Source organism: Camelus ferus, chromosome 9 (genome assembly GCF_009834535.1).
Source record: "Camelus ferus isolate YT-003-E chromosome 9, BCGSAC_Cfer_1.0, whole genome shotgun sequence".
In the NCBI taxonomy this organism is placed as follows: Eukaryota; Metazoa; Chordata; class Mammalia; order Artiodactyla; family Camelidae; genus Camelus; species Camelus ferus.
The window spans coordinates 21,725,399-21,744,119 of record NC_045704.1 but is presented as its reverse complement, the minus strand read 5'-3'; the positions used below and the strand labels follow the sequence as shown (position 1 = coordinate 21,744,119).

Here is an 18,721-nt window from a genome sequence, read left to right as displayed (position 1 = left end):
TCCTCACTTGACTGAAAAGGAAACTAAAGTTCAGAAAATTGATCTGCCCTGAGGTCACAATGAAGGGACTTGGATCTGAGCCACATCTGAGTGACTCTAAATCCCATGCTATTTCTACCACCACAAGACACAGGCTAGGAGAAAGCAATCTGCTTCAACTGGGAGGGCAAAAGAAACTCGTTAAAGTCAGAGGGCAGGAAACTATACAGAAAGGGGAAAGCTGAAGAATAAAATGAAGTAGAAAATCCTTTCTGAGAGTGAGAACTTACAGAAAAAATCACCTAGAAAAGAGGAGATGAGATGATCTGACTTGAGAAATGGGAAAAATGCCTGGGATTGAGAAAAACACTCAGGAACTAAGGGCAGAAAACCTGGGTTTGGAAATCAGAATGAGCATCTCTAGGGGGAGAATAAAGATGCCAGTGCCCTTTCCTTTGGGTTTGAGAGGAGACAGTGCTCAGTTACTGACCTTCTCTCCCCAGTCATGTGACTTGGGCTTGTATAAAAGCTTTCTGCCAGCCAGGTTCCTTACAAGTTTTTCCTGTGTGAAATGGGCAGTAGCAGTGGCTAAAGCTCTGTTCCTCTCTCCCAGGAGCTTTCAGATTTTCCTTCAGGACAAATCCCAAGGAGCCATCTATCCGGAACAAAGGCAAGGCAAGGCTGCTAGCTTAGTGCTTGCGCTCTGGGAAGTGATGCCGGGATCAGAACTGGAGGGGAAATGTTGGGGGGAGCTGGAGGAAGTCTGTTGGAAACCAAATGCAAAGATCATATCCACAGACAGAGCCAGCGGGGGCAAGGAAACGCGGACCAGCCCCTAAGCCTGGAGAGAGGATGAAGAGGCCTGACTGTGTGTGGGCAGCAAGGGTTACAAACCAAGTGGAAACCAAGTTACCCCATTAAGAAGAATTCCTCTGTTTATTGTCAAAACACCAGGCTCAGGAGCCAGTTACCATCTGTGTTCTTCTCTGAATATTCTCTGGAGTCTTTTGGGGGACCAGCCCCAAAGGACCGTGTTTCACTAGGCTCCCCCTTTCAATACAGCCCCAGAGTCAGTACTGGACAGGGGAGGCAAAGGTGGAGGAGCGCCTTCGTTCTGCAAAAGGAGAGGAAAGCAGGTAGGGAGATGGGCTGGGGGCTGGGCACCTGCTTCCTGGGCGGGCGGCGGGGTCCTGAGGAGAAACCAGCGCAGGGTGGCCCAGCCTGGGTTTTCACAGCCCGAGTTCTCCTGAGAGGCCTCTTACAGCTCCCTCCTCGCTGTGGTGAGGCTTGCCTTTTCTCTCTGCAGGTCTCTGACTGAGGAAACGGCTTAAGAAAGTTCGAAACGGAAAACAGTAACTTCCTGTGTCTGTCTGTGAGGAGAAGAGAGAGGCTGGGAAAACCGGAGGGGGAATTCCCTTGGGAAGCCAAGGGTTGGTCTCCCCCAGAGATACAGGATGGCAAACGTAATAACCACCGCTTAATATCCCGCCCCAGGCAAAGTCAATAATTGCTCTGGGCAGTTCTGGCAGGTGGTGCGAGCGAGCGGTAGCAACAGCAGAAAGCCGTGACCTGGGGCAAGGACAGCGCCTGGGAGGGGGTCCGCAGACCGAACCCGAGGGGGGTCTGCAGGCTGTGCGTGGGGCCTCCTGACCCTGCCCTCTCTCACCCTCTTCCAGAACAGTCATGCCCAACTTGCACAACTCCTTGATCCTCGCAGCCTATATTGTCATCTTCTTCATCGGTCTCCCTGCCAACCTCCTGGCCCTGCGGGCCTTCGTGGGGCGGGTCCGCCAGCCTGACCCTGCCCCCATCCACATCCTCCTGCTCAGCCTGACGCTGGCGGACCTCCTGCTGCTGCTGCTGCTGCCCTTTAAGATCATCGAGGCGGCGTCTGACTTCCGCTGGTATCTGCCCAAGCTGGTCTGCGCCCTCATGGGCTTCGGCTTCTACAGCAGCACCTACTGCAGCACGTGGCTGCTGGCGGGCATCAGCCTGGAGCGCTACCTGGGAGTGGCCTTCCCCGTGCGGTACAAGCTGTCCCGCCGGCCCCTGTACGGGGTCATTGCTGTGCTGGTCGCCTGGACCTTGTCGTTTGGTCACTGCACCGTCGTGATCGTCGTTCAGTACTTGAACTCAACCCAGAGGGCCACAGATGTGAGCGAGACTACCTGCTATGTGAACTTCACCCGAGAGCAGCTGCGCCTGGTGCTTCCCGTGCGGCTGGAGCTGTGCCTCGTCCTCTTCTTCATCCCCATGGTGGTCACCATCTTCTGCTACTGGCGCTTTGTGTGGATCATGCTCACCCAGCCCCACGTGGGGGCCCAGAGGCGGCGCCGAGCGGTGGGGCTGGCTGTCGTTTCGCTCCTTAATTTCCTGGTGTGCTTCGGGCCCTATAACATCTCCCACCTGGTGGGGTTTCACACGAAGGAAAGCCCCAAATGGCGGGCGGAAGCTGTGGTATTCAGTTCCCTCAATGCCGGTCTGGACCCTCTGCTTTTCTATTTCTCTTCTTCGGTCGTGCGCAGGACCTTTGGGAAAGGGCTGCAGGCACTGCGGCATCAGGGCTCCTCCCTGCTGGGATGCAGAGGCAGGCAGACAGCGGAGGTGGCGGTGGCGAATGGGGACAGGGGTGTGAGTCAAGCAGAAGGAGGGCCAAGTTCTGACTTCACCACGGACTAGGGATGTCCCTGGATGAGTTGAGCAGGACAGGAGAGGGAGAGCGTGAGGGTTCCTGTCTCAGATTCAGGAATCCTCAGACCCAATCTGATGCTGGGACTGTCAAAATCTGTCTCACTGGTTTGGTATCCCTTCCTGTCTGAATTTTCCTTCCCAAAGGAACACAGCTCCATGACTAAAGAAGAAAATGGTTGGGCCTAGAAGCACTATCAGACCAGAGTTTCAGAAGCAATGTAGGTAATACAAATTCAGTCCTTGTGAGGTGGTCAGGAACTGAAGGAGAGAGTTCTAACGCAATCTTTTGAAACACCACCCACACACTGGCCTAGCCGTTGGTGCTGGAAAGAAGCCAATGGGAAACAGATGGAAGAGAAATAGAAAATGAGGTCAAAGAAGATGTAGGAAGGTTGTGAACCAAGGGGACTAGGAGAGAGGACTGGGGCTCAGACCTCTAATGATCTAGGTGTGGACGGTGTCCATCTGACCCGCTGCTTTGTAAGTATGATCCAGTCGTCACCGTGTGTGTGTGTGTGTGTGTTTTGTCTCCCCCATTAATCTGGGAGCCACCTGAGGTCTGGGTCTTATCTTCTCCCTCCATGGCGCCACCCACAGGTCAGAATCCAGCTTGGCACCCATCAGTTAGAGGTCAACACTGACTAGCACAGGAAAAGACAGTCTGGGGTGGCAGATTGAAAATAAAGATTATAAAACTCTGAAGAGAGCGTCCACAATTTTTGTAACATTTTTGCAAGCACAAGGAGGGCAAAAATGGGATAGAGAACCAGACCCAGCAGCAAAGGGAGAGGACGGTGCATCTGAAACCACAGAAATATGTTAAGATAAAGACGTGGGGTAAGTGAGTCATGGAGTGAGTACTGATGGACTCCTGTTTAGACTGATGAATAGAGACTGGACTCAGAAAGAGGATGAGGTGAGTCCTGGCTCAAAGCTATCAATGTATCACAGGGGCTTAAAACATTTTACCTTCCCACTTAGAAACCTGCAGAGTTTTCCTATCATCAAAAGTTTTCCTCCCAAGAACTCAAATCGTATCATCTCACTGCCTGCTTTGTATCCTCTCCTCCTTCCCAGTTCCACCTGCCTAACTCATTTCTCCGCAGTAAGCACCCCTCGACAGCACTCTCTACTTAGTAGGCCCTCCAGCACCTACCCTAGTGGTTTGCACCAGAGGCTACACATCAGAATATCACACAGACGTAAAAAAATAATACAGATGGCCACCCTAACCCTACTGACTTGGAATCTCTGAGGGTGCCGCCCAGCAGATGAGCTTTAAAAAGCAGCCCACGTGATTATGCTAGGCAGCTGAGGTCAGGAATCACCAGCCTAGTTCAGGGGCCCAAACTGTCCAAGGAATTATTCTTCAGAGACCTTCCCTGCTTGTAATCCCCCCTCACCTAAACCCCACATGGCTCCATCTTCCGATTGCTTACTTTTTCCCCTCTTGCAAAACGCCACTCAATAGTCACTTTCTCCAGAAAGGCTTCCTTCCTTACTCCCACTCAACCGAGAGCTCATTTTCTGTTTCCCTTCCTCAAAACAACACCGGACTGGTGTCTTAAGAGCTCTGAGTTCAGTGTTGATTACTAACTGGATGACCTTGAGCAAGTCACAACCTCCAGCCTCCATTTCCAAACCAAACTAATGAGGATACTGCATGCCTCTCAGGGTTATTCTGAGAAGTCAAATGAGACTGCATAGATTAAATTGCTGAGAAATTACAGTGGTATTTAGCTCTAAGATATCAACCCATCTGAACACAGACGTACTCCCACTTAAAAGAAACATAGTAAGTAGAAATTTTAAATAATGGAAATAACATACTAGATGGTCAACTACATAGGATGGTTTGACAGTAATGTATAAAAAAAAATCTGTGATTTTCAGCTGACTGTGAGCTTCCTATGCATCTGTGATATATTACACCTTCCCCCCAAAAAAGCTGATTTGATTTTGGGGGGCATTAAAAGAAACAGAGTGCAAACAAGCTGATGATAATCTCACTGTGCTGGGGATAAGCAGCAGCATGCCGAGCGCTAAGCAGCACATTTGTAAAAAGGACGTGAACTTAAAAAGAATCAAGCCCCTAAATTGACCAAATGTTTTGGAGATTTAAAACCTAATAATAATAATTATAACAATAACAATACACATTAAGTGCCAGGCACTGTTCTAGGGAAGAAGCGTGAGACAACTAAGGGCACTTTCCAAGGTCAATAGTGGGAGGGAGTTTGAATCCAGGTCTTCCGGATTCCAAAGTGCCTGCTTTTTTCACTGGCATATAAGAAGCCAGTTAGAGAAGGCTGAACACATGGCTGGAACAAGATAAGGTTCATTTTATAGAAGATGCATTCTCTGCAGCCCCAAAGAGAAGAACAAGGACCATGGGCCAAAGCAGCAGGGGGTTCCATCTTCAACAGCCAGGGCTCAGCAAGGTAATCACTCCCGGTCTCCAGGAATATTGAGGTAGAAGATACAAAACACTCAACTTGGGACGTGGAGGAAGCTCACACATCTGATAAGGGCTGAACCAGTGAACGGCCAGACCCCTTCCAACTCGGAGAGTCCCACCATTTTAGGGACCAGGTCGCGCCTGCTAAAAAGTGCAAGGAAACTTCTAGCCCTGGTCTGAGACTTTCAGGGTGAAGCTTTAGCTACTCACTAACAAGTATTTGATCTTCATCAAGTCACTTTCTTTACTGGGAAATTAGTAATTCACTTGCTCAGCAAATACACATATTGGTTTTTATCTACTTATCTACTAAAAGCCAGATACTTTTCTAGGCGCTGAGGATGCAGATTGTATGAGAGACAAGGTACCTGCCCTCCTGGGGCTTCCATTCTAGTGGGGAAAAAATCGTTAATAAACAAGTAAACAAACAACAAGATAATTTTAGAATGTGGACCAAAACAGGGATACGGAAGAAAGTATAAAGAGGGGTTGAGAGGTTTTAGAAGATTCTCCTGAGGCAATGGTGGTCAGCTGAGATCTGAACAATGAGAAAGAGTTGCATACAAATGCTCAAGGGAAGAGCATTCTAGAAACAGGAACCACTGGTGCAAAAGCCCTGGAGGAGGGAGAAAACCTGAGCATCTCAGGGGCAGAGAGAAGGCCAGTGTGGTGCTAGAGCAGCGGTCTGCAAACTCATACATGTATTAGGATCACATGGAGGGTTTGCTGAAGCACAGATTGCAGTCTTTCCTCCGAACAGTTTCAGAATCACTAGGTCTGGTACAGGACCCAAGAGTTTGTATTTCCAACAATCCTAGGGGATACTGATGCTGGTGGTTCAGGGGTCGCACTTTGAGAACCACTGGGCTGGAATACTGTGAATGGGAAGAGAGTGAAAGAGGAAGTCAAGGAAGTCGGCAGGGACCGGACCATGCAAAGTGTTTTACGCCCCAAAGAGAAGAATGAATTTACCGCAAGAGCTTCTGAAGCCATTTGAGGATTTTATGCAGGAGAGTGAAATAATCTGATTTCCAATTTAGGATGATCACTCTGGTATCTGTGCCCACCACTGAAGGGAGATGGTTGTTAGGATCAAGGAGATAATATGCACAGCAGAGTTAAGAGCCATAAAGTAAGGAGCAAACACGGAGGGTTTTCATCAGGCCGGTTGCTCCCTGAAAGTGGGGGCTATTTCTTCTTTCATTAGAACTGGCTGACCAAGAACCAAATAGCCAGGAGGGGGCCTTACAAGTTACCATGCATCTATTTGATAAATAGATGTCCCCAGTGTGTGCCGGCAATGTTTAACAACCAGTTCTTGGGATGGAGGCTCGGGGGCTGAGGGTAGAGGGTAGCACAGGTCCTGATCTGCAGCACCTGCCAACTTCGGGAGCATACATCCCCCTCCAGGGTCAGTTTCTATCCATGTGAAGACCCTGAACATGGGTTTGGCCAGCCATGCTAATAAACCGCACTTCTAAGCGAGTTCAAGCACATCGCTGGAGGCACCTCCCAGCACACAGGCACAACCAGCAGGCGATCACATCCGACCTGAGAAAACTTTCTCTCTCCCTGGCTACATATAGTTCAGGGCTCTGGCACAGGACTTTTGACACTGAATAAACACAAGCTAAATATGGCTGGCTGGGCCTGACCCAAGAGGATCCGGGTGGCTGCTTAGATTGTGGGACTCCTCTGAATCCCCTGCAGGATGACAGATGGGTAAACAGAAATATTAGTGCCTGGTTAATGAGTAACACAGACAGCAGCCCAGAGCCGCTACCAGGAAACAGGGGTGGAGGGAGCTGGCTGAGGCTGCCCCCGGGGTGGGGGGGGCCACCATCAGGAAATGAGAACCCTGCATTGCCTATTTCACTTCCCCTTTCTGGAAAAGATGCTGGTGTGCCCCTTCCTCAGAAATCCTCATCTGATGACACAGCCTGAGCTCCCATGCAGTGTGGTTTTGTGGGGGACACTGGTCGGAGAAGGCAGGCATGGGTGGGCCTGGAGAGAGGGGCTGAAGGCAAACACGTGGCCGAGATTCCAACTCCACTCCCTTTAACTTTCCTGCCCCTTCCCTCCAGGTTTCTGTTAGCTCTCTCTCCTTCTCTCTCCCTCCCTCCCTGTCTTTTTTTCAGCTTTCTCTACTTCCTGTGGTTAAATACTTCTACCCCATTTTTTTCCTTTTCATTTTTTTCTCTAATCACAGCAAATGACAATTTCTCATCTACAAGTTGCACATTCAACCAGGAAATTGGGCCAAAGATCTCTAAGCCCCCAGACACTGTAGTCCAGTAACCCACTTGGTAAAGTTTTGAGCGTCTGATGAGGCAGAAGATGTGAGGTGGTGGAGGTGGGGAGCCAACAACGGCTGCGGTCAACTGTCCACCAGCAGCTTACCCAAGGAGGGGCTGGCCACGGCTCTAGTCTAACCTCAGGCTCCCTCTCCCCAAACATTGTCCCCTGCCATCTGTTGCCCAGGCTACACTGGCCTCAAGGAAACAGTGTTAGGAAAGTAAATATACTGCTCCCAAAGCTAGATGTTTTAAATAAAAAGCCCATACTCGTGTACAGCAGTCTAGAATTTCTGAAGTGCCATGGCAGACATTGGTCATCATATGTAGGCATTCATTCATCCACAAAGCTCTGTGCAGGCCTACTACGTGTCAGGTCCTGCTCTAGGTGCTACAGACACAGCTGCGAACAAGCACAAGACCCCTGCTCTCACGCCGTCCAAGTTCCAGTGGGAGAGGCAGACAGGGAGACAAATAGACACTCTGGAGTGGTGCTAAGGGCTGTCAGTAAGACAGAGTCAGGGGCAGGCAATGACCTTGAGCAATGGATGAGTGGCTTGGGAAGGCTGCTCCATTCCGGACATGCAAATGTCCGGAATGACAAGAAGGAATCATGCAAGCCAAGAATGGAGGCGGGAAACAAGAGTCCGAGCAAAGGGTTCAAGGCAAGCGCAAGGCTTGAACAAGTTGAATCTGCACAAGGAACTGAAAAGCCAGGGTGACTGGGGCTGAGTGATGGTGGGGAGACAGGCAAGGGTCGGATCATAGGGGGCCTCGAGGTTTGTGATTGGAGGCACAGCACAAATCTTTCCCCCACTTAACAACAAGGGAAACTGAGGCTCAGAGATGTCAAGTGACTGTGTGTCAGTCCTCATAAAGACGGTCTTCTGACCCCTGGACCCTGGTATGGACTACAGACTCCCTCTCAAAACTCTCTCTCTCTCTCTCTCAATCGGTTACCTGGTTGTGGAAGAGAAAGGAGGGCAGGAAACATGATTCATGCAAACCGCACTTGTTCACTATAGAATGCTGGGGAGGGAGATGACTGACTGCTGAGATTCCGAGGAAAGGAAGGATGCAGAGGTGGCACAAGACACCTGAGCGCCGAGGGCAGAGTAGAGAGCAGCCCGGAGGGAGAGCTGGGTGCTGGGAAGCAGTGGTGGCTGGGAAGAGGCAGGGGCAGGAGGCCGAGGAGGTCACCAGGAGCCACCCCATGCCACCTGGAACAGAGATGGAGGCATGACAACAGAGTCGTGGAACTCTGCCGAATCTTCGAAAGCCTCTAGCCGGAAGATTCTCATCCCTGGCTGTACTTCAGAGCCACCTGAGGAGCGTCTAAAAATTTCAGTGCATTTGGGCACTTTTTTTGGGTTACAGCTCCCAGCTTCTTGGGAAGCCTGGAGGGTTGAGGATCACCATGTCTAGACTAGGCTGGACTAACCAGAAGGGTTTCCACGGAGTCAGTGGGCTGTAGTAACTGGGCCTGAATCTTGGCTTCTTACACTATGCAACTCAACTTCTCTGTGCTTTAATTTTCAGACTAAAAAAAAGGGAGAGACTTCTTCATGTTATTATGAGGATTAAGTGAGTTTAATATTATTGTACATACAAACACTTAGAATAGCATCGAGCACTCTGCAGATGTTTATACACAGTGATCTTTTAAAATTCTATTTTTCTGCCTAGAAGCCTCCCAGTGCTTCTCATGCAAGGCTCTCAGAATAAATCTTGAGGCCCTCCCGTGGCCAGCAAGGCTCTGCATGATCTGACATTGGTCCATCTGCCAAAGCTCATCTCTCTCTTCCCCCGCGCCCCATCCTTCTCACTTCATTCTTCCTCTGTGCTCTCGACACCTTGCTCTTGCCCGCAGATCCTCTGCACTTGCCGTTCCCCTTTCCTGGAGGCCCTCCTTCCCAAGATTTTCACATGGCTGAGTCCCCATCCTTCAGGCTGCCTGTGACTTAAATTTCATTTGCTCCCAGGGCTTTCTCCTCAGTCCGGTCCAAAATTGCCTCCCTCCGCCAGACTTTCCTGCATTGATCACTCTCCGGTATCATCTTACTTGCAATTTTTATAAAAGAGATACATGCATGAGGTTGAATGAGTCAGATGGTTTGCTGTGAAAAACAGCATCCCTCACCCTCTTGCCCCATCAGCTCATTTACCCCTTCCTGTAGGAAACTTTCACCTCTTTTCAACTAAATATTTATCCCTCATGTCTGTACGGAACTTACTTATTTCACTTTACTTTCTCGTTTTTTCAATTATCAGGTTTTATCTGTTAATTTCTCCCTGTGGCTCTCTCTAATACATAAGTACGTGTGCGCCCTTCCCACTCTGTATCATGATAATATAATTACATCTTAATGGTGTCAGAACAATACTCAATGTTTACAGTCCTGTGACTATGTAAAGAATGGAGCTCTACGGCAAACTATGATTTTTTAATATCCTGCACAACTTTCCCCTCTCCCAGAATTAATAATTGTCTTATTTTTCATTTTCTTAGTTTTTCACATACTTATCACTGATTCCACCCAAACTCTTTGCCAATTGTCTTATCTCCTCTCAAGACGTTCAGAGTTAACAGGAGGAGACAGATTCCATCTTCTTGAAGAGATCTCTCCTGGAACTTTCTGCTCCAGTCTGAACTGGTGGTGGTTTATGCCAGGTGTATAGCTGACCCCTGGATGTTTTTAAATTGAGAATGCTTTTTGCTTGTCTGCTCTTGCATCTCTTTCTCGGTTTATGTCCTCTAACAACTTCTCTAGAAAGTAAATGTTTTGAGACTCTGCTTGTCAGAAAATGTCTTTATTCTACCTTCATGCTTATTAATTGATAAGGGTTAGGTGTGGAATTCTAGATTGGAAATCATTTTTCTTCAGAATTTTCAAGGCACTGCCATACTGCTGCCTGGCTTCCAGTCTTGTTGAAAGTTCCCAAGACCTTCTGATTCCTGATTCCTTGATGATGGCCCATCTTTCTCTCACTGGAGGCTTGTAGGGTCCTTCAACTTTCTCACAAGCATTCCAAAATTTCATCCTCTGCATAAGGCACTTGGACTCTTTCAATCTGCACAATAATATCCTTAAATTTGGGGAAATTCTCTTAAAACATTTTGTGATTATTTCCCTTTGTCTTCTCTTTTCTCTCTTTCTGGGACTCCTATTATTTGGGGGATCCTGGACCTCCTAGACTGGCCCATGAAATTTCCCTTATTTCCCACGTGCCATTTGTGCTACTTTCTGTGAGATTTCCTCAGGTTTATCTTCCAGCCCTTCTGTTTCATTTTTCCTTTTTGCTATCACGTTTCATATCCAAGTACTCTCTTTTATTCTTGACCTTATTTCATGGTTGTGATATCCACTTGGATTTCTTTGAGGAATTTTCATCTCCTTGCTCCCAGTTTTCTTTTTTTGGTATTGGTCTCTATCCTTTATGTCAGAAGTTGTCATCAGATATCTGGTAAAACTTGGTTCTCTGCTCATCTTACGGAGAAGGAAGGAGACTTTTCTTGAGATATATAAAAAAGTAAATAAAAATAATATGACATGATGTCTAGGGTTTGATTTAAAGGCAGAAAAGAAAAAAAAAAGAATGGAATATGGCAAAATCTCCATAAATGTTGAATCTAGATGATGGACAAGGTTCTACTGTTGTATTTCCCCTGCTTTTAATCACACTTGAAAATATTCACAATAAAAATGTGGTTGCTGGCAGAGTTAAGTTCCTTGAGGGTTTTTGGACTGAGGGCTTCAGTTCCTTGCTGGCTATGGGCTGAAGGCCTCCCTCAGTCCCTTAGCATGTGGGCCTTTCCATAGGGCAGCTGGCTTCCACCAGAGCAAGCAAGCAAGAAAGCAAGAAAGACAAGATGGAAGATAGTCTTTTTATAAACCTAATCTTCAAAGTGACCTTTCATCATTTTTGCTGAGTCCATTTTGAAAGGGAGAGTGAGTTACACGAGAACACAAGGAGGTGGGATCACTGGGGCCATCTTGGAGACTACCTTCTATAGGTACTGAACCATGAATGGAAGCTGTGAGCACACATATGAGGCTTCACCGTAGGGTGATTCAGCCGGGTCATCTAGTTGGGGAACCTCCAATGTCAGTACAATGTCAGTTTCTTCTTGGACTGGTCAAATTTCCCAGAGAAGACTCTTCTAATCTTCTGCCTTGAGGGTGAAAGTTGGACTGCCAGAAATTTATGAGTCAAATGGAAAAGACAGCTAGGGGAGGAGGGTCTCAACATACAGCATTCCTTTAATCTCTGATTTACATTATGTTGCTTCCTCCTCCAACTGCATCTGGTAGCCCACATTTGAAAGATCCTTTGTGTTCTCCTCTTCCAAGAATAAAACTCCAGTCTTTTCCTGGATGAGAGGGGAGTAGCTTTGCATCAGGAAACTGCAGAAGAGATCTGGGGGTTCTTTTCAAATAAACTTTCAACCATCTTCCTTATGTCAGCTTGCCCTTCACCCCCATTTCCAGAGGCACCTGTTGCCTCTAGCTGGTGAGCCTTCTGTGGGCTCTGCAGTAGAAACTTGGTTGAGTCTTGGCTTTTCTCACTACTGGCTTGGGATTCAACTTTCATAGGTCTGCCAAGTCAATGACCAGTTACCACTTATTTATCTGCTTTCCAACTTCCAAAATCTTGGCACGATTGCATCCTCTTTTCCACTCCCTGCCTTTATGCGTCTAGTGCCTTTCGAAAAGATCTCTTTACTGTCATATACACTGTGATTTCAGGAGGGAGGCAAAGGAGACATGGGTATTCAATCTACCATCATTGGCCTCAAGTACTTCTTCTTTGTTATTGTTATTTGTTTACTTGTTTATTGCCCGTTTTCCCCTCTTGAATGTGGGTTCCAAGATAACTGGTCTATTTTGTTCAGCTAAGCGTCCCCAGTACCCAGAACCATTCTTGACACAGGTGGGTGTTCAACAAATGACTGGGTCAATTTGTTGGAGAAGGAAACTTGCTACTCACACTCAACAAGCTGGTGGCAGACCCAGGTCTCTTGACTTTCCATCTTGTATCCTTCCTGGCACAGCATGGGTAGCATGTGAGTGATTTTGCTGACTAACAATACCTAACAGGTTATAAAGTGCTCTACAAGTTACAGAGTGGTTTCAGAATCTTATCGCATTTGATCCTGACAATAGCCATGGACAAGATAGGAAACAGATTATTATTATCATTGCCCTAATACAGTTATGATCCTTGCCAAGAACTGTCCTCTGCCAAAGAAATCACCAACCTTGTTCCTGACCTTTCATCCCCTGCTGCTGTCATTTATCTGGCCCCTCCCATCACTTCCTCTGCAAATAAGACTTTAAAGGTTTGTCGCCTTTCAAGGAAAAGGTCCTCAAGAACCCAAGATGAGCTCTCTCATAAAGACGAAAAAGAGGTACAGAGTACAGATGTGGTTAAATAATCCAAGGATCTTTGGGCAAAGAGGATGTCTGAGTCTTGTGACATGCTTAGAACAGAAAAAGAAGAAAAGAAGAACTGTTTTAGTAAACTGAATTAGTAAAGCATAGAGAAAAGGTTGGTACTAGGAGGGTGCTTAGATCCCAGAAGGAGAAGGAATAGGTCCCAGAATGAAAGAGCAGCATTTTGTGTATGGTGAGAGAGAGGTGGGATGAAAATAACCATCTATCATAAACAGCAGACTCTCAAAGAAAAAAAAAAAAAAAAAGAATGGAGTAGGGAGGGGATGAAAAGAAAAAAACTATTATAGTCATAAAGCCAGTTACAAAATACTCTAGACTGGCATCAAGATCTCGGGATCTAAGACAAGATCGGTCTTGGGACAGTCTGAACTCTGCTTGAGGCTCCCCAATGAAAAGCAGAAGGAGGGAATGTGGCCACCTTGTGGGAAACAAGATGCAAGATGCAACCTCAGAAGTCCCAAGGGCACAGGTCACAGAAGTGCAAGACTGCAAGGGCCCCACACTTTCCTTGTGCCACTCGCTGTCCTCTCTTGTAGTCTGCCTGCCACCTCCTGGGGAGATAAGGTTACTACCTGCCTCCAAAGCCTGGGAGACCCAGACACAACAGAAGCTGTGGTGTCTGTTGCTCACGTGCAGCTAGGCATCTCTGAAGCAGAAATTTAGGGATGAGGAGTTGACAAGGGGTCCATGTCCTTAACCTTGCCTCAAATCAAGATGACCTTTGGTGTGGGAAGAGGCTCAAGACATCTTACTAAGCTACAAAAACAGATGCAAGATCAATTGTACGGTGATAGATGGTAACTAGACCTTTGCTGGTGATCACTCTGTAGTGTACACAGATGTCAAATTATAAAGATATACACTTGAAATTTACATACTGGTATATATCAATTTTGCCTTAATAGAAAAAGAGAAAACTTAAAAACTTGAAACTTTTTAAAGTGTAAAAAAAAAAAAAAACAAAGAAAATTGCAGAAGAGCATAAAGGAAAAAAACATAGGAATTATAACCTTCTAAAGTGTTAAAAAAAAAAAAAAAGGAAAGAAAAAACAGTTGCAGAAAAGCATAAAGAAAACAGCATGCCCATTATGTTAAAATAAGTATATATAATAAAAGCAGCTAAGTGTCCTGAGATCTTCATATATGCAGTCACAGTGCTGAACACATTATTCAGCAACTCCTTTTTTCCCTTCTTGAAGTTTTATTTTATTTTTTTAATTGAAGTATAGTCGATTTACAATGTTAAGTTTCTGATGTACTGCATAGTGATTCAGTTATACATATATATATTCTTTTTCATATTCTTTTTCATTATAGGCTATTATGAAGTTTTTTTTATTTTATTGCAGTATAGTCAGTTTGCAATGTCATTTTCTGGTGTACAGCATAATGTTTCAGTCATACATATACATACATATATTCATTTTCATATTCTTTTTCATTACAGGTTTCTACAAGGTATTGAATATAGTTCCCTGTGCTCGGCAGTAGGATCTTGTTGTTTATCTATTTTATGCATAGTCATTAGTAGCTGAAAATCCTGAAATCCCAATTTATCCCTCCTCACCCTCTCCCCACATTGGGAGCCATAAGCTAGTTTCCTATGCCTGTGACTCTGTTTCTGTTTTGTAAATAAGTTCTTTTGCATCATTTTTTTTTTTTTTAGATTCCACATATGAGTGATATCATATGGTATTTTTCTTTCTCTTTCTGGTTTACTTCACTTAGTATGACAATCTCAGGTCCATTAATGTTTCAGCAACTCTTTACCAGCAGTACTGTTATGACTTTTCTTTTTACAAAAAGGGAAATTGAGACTTGGGTTGACTGTTAAATAACTTGCCCAATACCTCACAGTAATAAAGTGGCAGGGGTAGGACTAGAACCTGTGCTGCGCTGGAGCCTGAACTCCCAGCCACTACCTTATACTGCATCCCTAAGAAGGACGTAACACACATGCACACAATGGGCGTCTGTGAAATTCAGAAGGGCTATGCAACAGTCCATAGTGGTTATTTAGGGAGTTATGGGAAAGGGTGGTAGGTCAGCTTTCATCAGCTGCTTTACAAAATCCTTTACTGTCTGCATCTTCCCAAGGAACACATATTATTTCATAATAAAAATATAAAGACTTATTGTAAGTAATAATTCTGCTCCCCAGACACACACACGCACACACAGAAGAAAATTCTAATTACTCTAACATTTAGGCCCTGTTTATCGAGCAATTACTATGCACTATGCCGAGTGCTAAGCACATCATAGTCAAGACTCACTGAATCCTCACAACATTGTCTGGAGGGAGGATATTATCATTAACCCCCTTTACAGAAGAGGGACCTGAAGCTCAGAGATGTGAATTGCCTTGCCGAGGTCACATAAACAATGCAGGGACTCAACCCAGGTTTGACTGGTTTCAGAGCCCATGCTTTTATCTACTTCAGTATGCTAGTCACGCAGGAATGATCACGATGATAATAACAGCTATTTGAGCGTTTAATGCGTGCCAGACCTGTGCTTTTCATGCATGATCTCATCAAATCTCCATGGCAACCCCCATTTTACAGATGAGAAAACTGAGGCCCAGCAGAGAGTAAGTCACTTATTTTTCTCAGGGTCATCCAGCAGAATTGGGACCAGAATCCAAATCAACATACATGGCACTGGCATCTACCCAGCTGCTCAGACCAAAAACTCAGTGGTTATCCCTGGCTCCTCCCTCCCTCTTCTTTTCCTCTCCATGTCTATCTAATCCATTGGGTCCAGTTGGTTCCAGCTTCCAAGATATATGCTTGCATCTTACTAACCAGCTACTGCAGCACCAGCGGAGGGCACTGCCATCTCTCATCTGAGTCACCGAGGACTCCTCACTGATCGCCATCTTCCATTCCTGTCTTTCAGCCCCCATCCCATCCCAAAGTGATTTTTCACATCTCTTGCTAAATATCCCCTCATGCAGCCTTTTTCAGGGTCTGGGGAGAGAATTAAGCCCTGCAGAGAATGGCATGAGTGAATGTTTTCTCAATTTCCCTAAGGATGATACTGGCTAATACCATTCTCTGTCTAATACAATAGGAGATGACCTAATTCATGACATGCAATGGATGCCTTAGAGTGATAGGGCTTAATTCTCTGCAAGAATGGGGTGCAGACAGCTGCTAAAGTTTCCCATCACACTTCAGCTATCCATGACCACAGTCCACTAGGCCCTTGTGACCTGCAGTCACCACACCTCCACCTCTGCAGGCTCATTTCCTATTACCGTGTCCCTGAGCACAAGAGTTCTTTTTCATTCCTCCATTACAGAAGCCTCATTCCTACTTCAAGGCTTCTGAAGTCTGTTCCCTCTGCCTGGAGCTCCTGCCCCCAGGCCTTTCAGGGCCAGTTCCTTCTGTTAGTCATTCCAGGTCTCAGATCACGTGCTACCAGCTCAGACAGACCCTCTCTGACACCTTAAGTAACTGAGACGCTGCCAGTTCCCGCTGTTCCGCTGCCCCTGTTTTGTTTCCTTCATAGCATGTATTTACCATGATCTGAAAGGGCCTTCTTTCTGGGTTCACTTACCTATTGTGTGTCTCCCAGTTAGAGCTGAGAATCACACAGGGCAGTTCTATTTTTTTTTCACCGCTGCATCCTCCATAACCAGCAGAAAACTTTTTAAGGGGAAGCAATCTGTAAAAATGTGTTTTGAGAATTACTATGTGTCAGTCACTGGGCTAAGAGCTTTGCAATGTATCTTTCTATCAACCCAGCTCTGTCCAATGGAAATACAATGTAAGCCATTTTCAATTTTTTAATAGTCACATTAGAAGTAAAAAGAAACAGATGAAATTAACATTAATAACGTATTTCACCTAAGCCAACATGTTTAAAGTATATTATCTCAACGTTTAAATGATTTTAAAAGAGAGAAATTTTTCTTTGTTTTCTACTCCTCTTTCATCACTCTAGTCCACCTTCTGGGCTCTGAAGAGCTCAGCACTGCCTCAAAATTTGGGGATTCTCAAGCCCCCACCTCAGGACGGAGCCTCAACGTCCCTCAAACTATGTCTCACTTTTCTCACCTTTTCTGCACCTCTCTCAGTGCGCATGTGCTCTTTAGAGCCTGCCTGAAGAGAAACGGGGAGGTGGTCCTCGAGCGAGGCGTGAAAATGCCTTCCGGTGCAGATGCTCAAACAAAACAGGTGCGTTCAGGCGTCAGCGGTGCGCTCTAGGGCCAGCCTCCATCTTAACCGGAAGTGGATAGGGAAGAGCCGAGCAAGGGGCGCCAGACCACAGAGCATGCGCGCAGGGTAGCTCCCACCGGAAGTGCGTTTGGAAAGAAAGGAAGCGGCTGCGCAGTCTTTGAGGTCTGTGATGTCGGTCCATGCAAAAAGCCGAAGGGCTGAGATTCCCAAAGCTTGAAGCTTGGCATCCTGCCCAGGCTATGGAGCTGGGGCAGCCAGAATGAGTTAGCGTTGGTGTTTGAAGCCAAGCTTGAAACTGGAAATTGACTTCTCCACTGAGGATAATAAGAACTGCAAGTCTGATGGGAACAACCTAAATGTCCATGGACAGATGACTGGATAAAGAAGTTGTGGTATATTTATACAATGAAACACTACTCAGCCATGAAAAATGATAAAATAATGCCATTTGTAGCAACACGGATGGCCCTAGAGAGTGTCATTCTAAGTGAAGTAAGCCAGAAAGAGAAAGAAAAATACCATATGACATCACTCATATGTGGAATCTAAAAAAAAAAAAAGACAAATGAACTTATATATAAAACAGAAACAGACTCACAGACATAGAATACAGGCTTATGGTTGCCAGGGGGAGGGGGATGGGAAGGGATAAATTGGGAGTTCGAGATTTGCAGATACTGACTGGTATATATAAAATAGATAAATAAGTTTATACTGTATAGCACAGAGAAATATGTTCAGTATCTTGTAGTAGCTTAAGGTGAAAAGGAATATGAAAATGAATATATGTATATTCAGGTATGACTGAAGCACTGTGCTGTACACCAGAAATTGAGACAACATTGTAAACTGACTATACTTCAGTTAAAAAAAGCATACACACATGGTTAAGGACAATAACAACAAAAAAAGAACTGCAAGTCTGGGCCTCAAGGGGAGGAAGGTTTATTCCTGGGCAGGGTCTTTGCACAGAGCAAGCTAGGGACAGCTTTTCTGAGATCAGAAGAAACCTTGGGAGGTTTCTTTGAGGCATATTGAGAAATGAATCAAGGCCAAAGTAAAATGTGTTACAAAAACGGCACCATTACTTGAAGGTTTACACTGAATGAATTATACAAAAATATATCCAAGACAAAATGATTGTGCAATTTGATGTGCAAGAAATAACAAGGTGGCCTGGTAATGGGACACAACTTTTAAGCTGTACAGTGAGTGAGACGTTGGTTTCTCAATCTAGTCAGCCTGTCCCTGTGTCGCTGAATAATCTGATTTGGAGATAATTTAAGGAGTCAACAGTTAGTTTTCCTGGCTCTTGCTTCCATAAGGGAGGAGCCACAGACATTCTGGTAGGAATTAGTGAGGAGGGCTATCCTGAGAATAAGCTGTAAGGAAGAACTGTGATAATTGGAAATCTCTCTTTTTTTTTTAAATTTTTGTTGGGGTGGGGGGTAATTAGGTTTATTTATTTATTTATTCTTAGGGGAGTTACTGGGGATTGAACCCAAGACCTCATGCATACTAAGCATGCACTCTACCACTTGAGCTATACCCTCCCCCCAATAATTGGAAGTCTTGAGGGATCTTTCCTTTGGGTCAGCCTCCACTGAGGCTGCCCTGGGAATGAATGATGAGGGGTGCTGTGTGTAGGGAGGGAGG

The 18,721-nt window shown here is 45.8% G+C and overlaps 1 protein-coding gene across 1 annotated transcript; it reads left to right on the top strand.

Annotated features, from left to right (window-relative positions):
* Window positions 1-541: 541 nt before the first annotated feature.
* Window positions 542-3,320, top strand: FFAR2 (free fatty acid receptor 2). Its single transcript, XM_014559010.2, has 3 exons — window positions 542-649; window positions 1,042-1,115; window positions 1,656-3,320. Exon 3 carries the CDS (start codon window positions 1,663-1,665, stop codon window positions 2,656-2,658), a length of 996 nt encoding a protein of 331 aa, XP_014414496.2. The 5' UTR covers window positions 542-649; window positions 1,042-1,115; window positions 1,656-1,662; the 3' UTR covers window positions 2,659-3,320.
* Window positions 3,321-18,721: the final 15,401 nt, after the last annotated feature.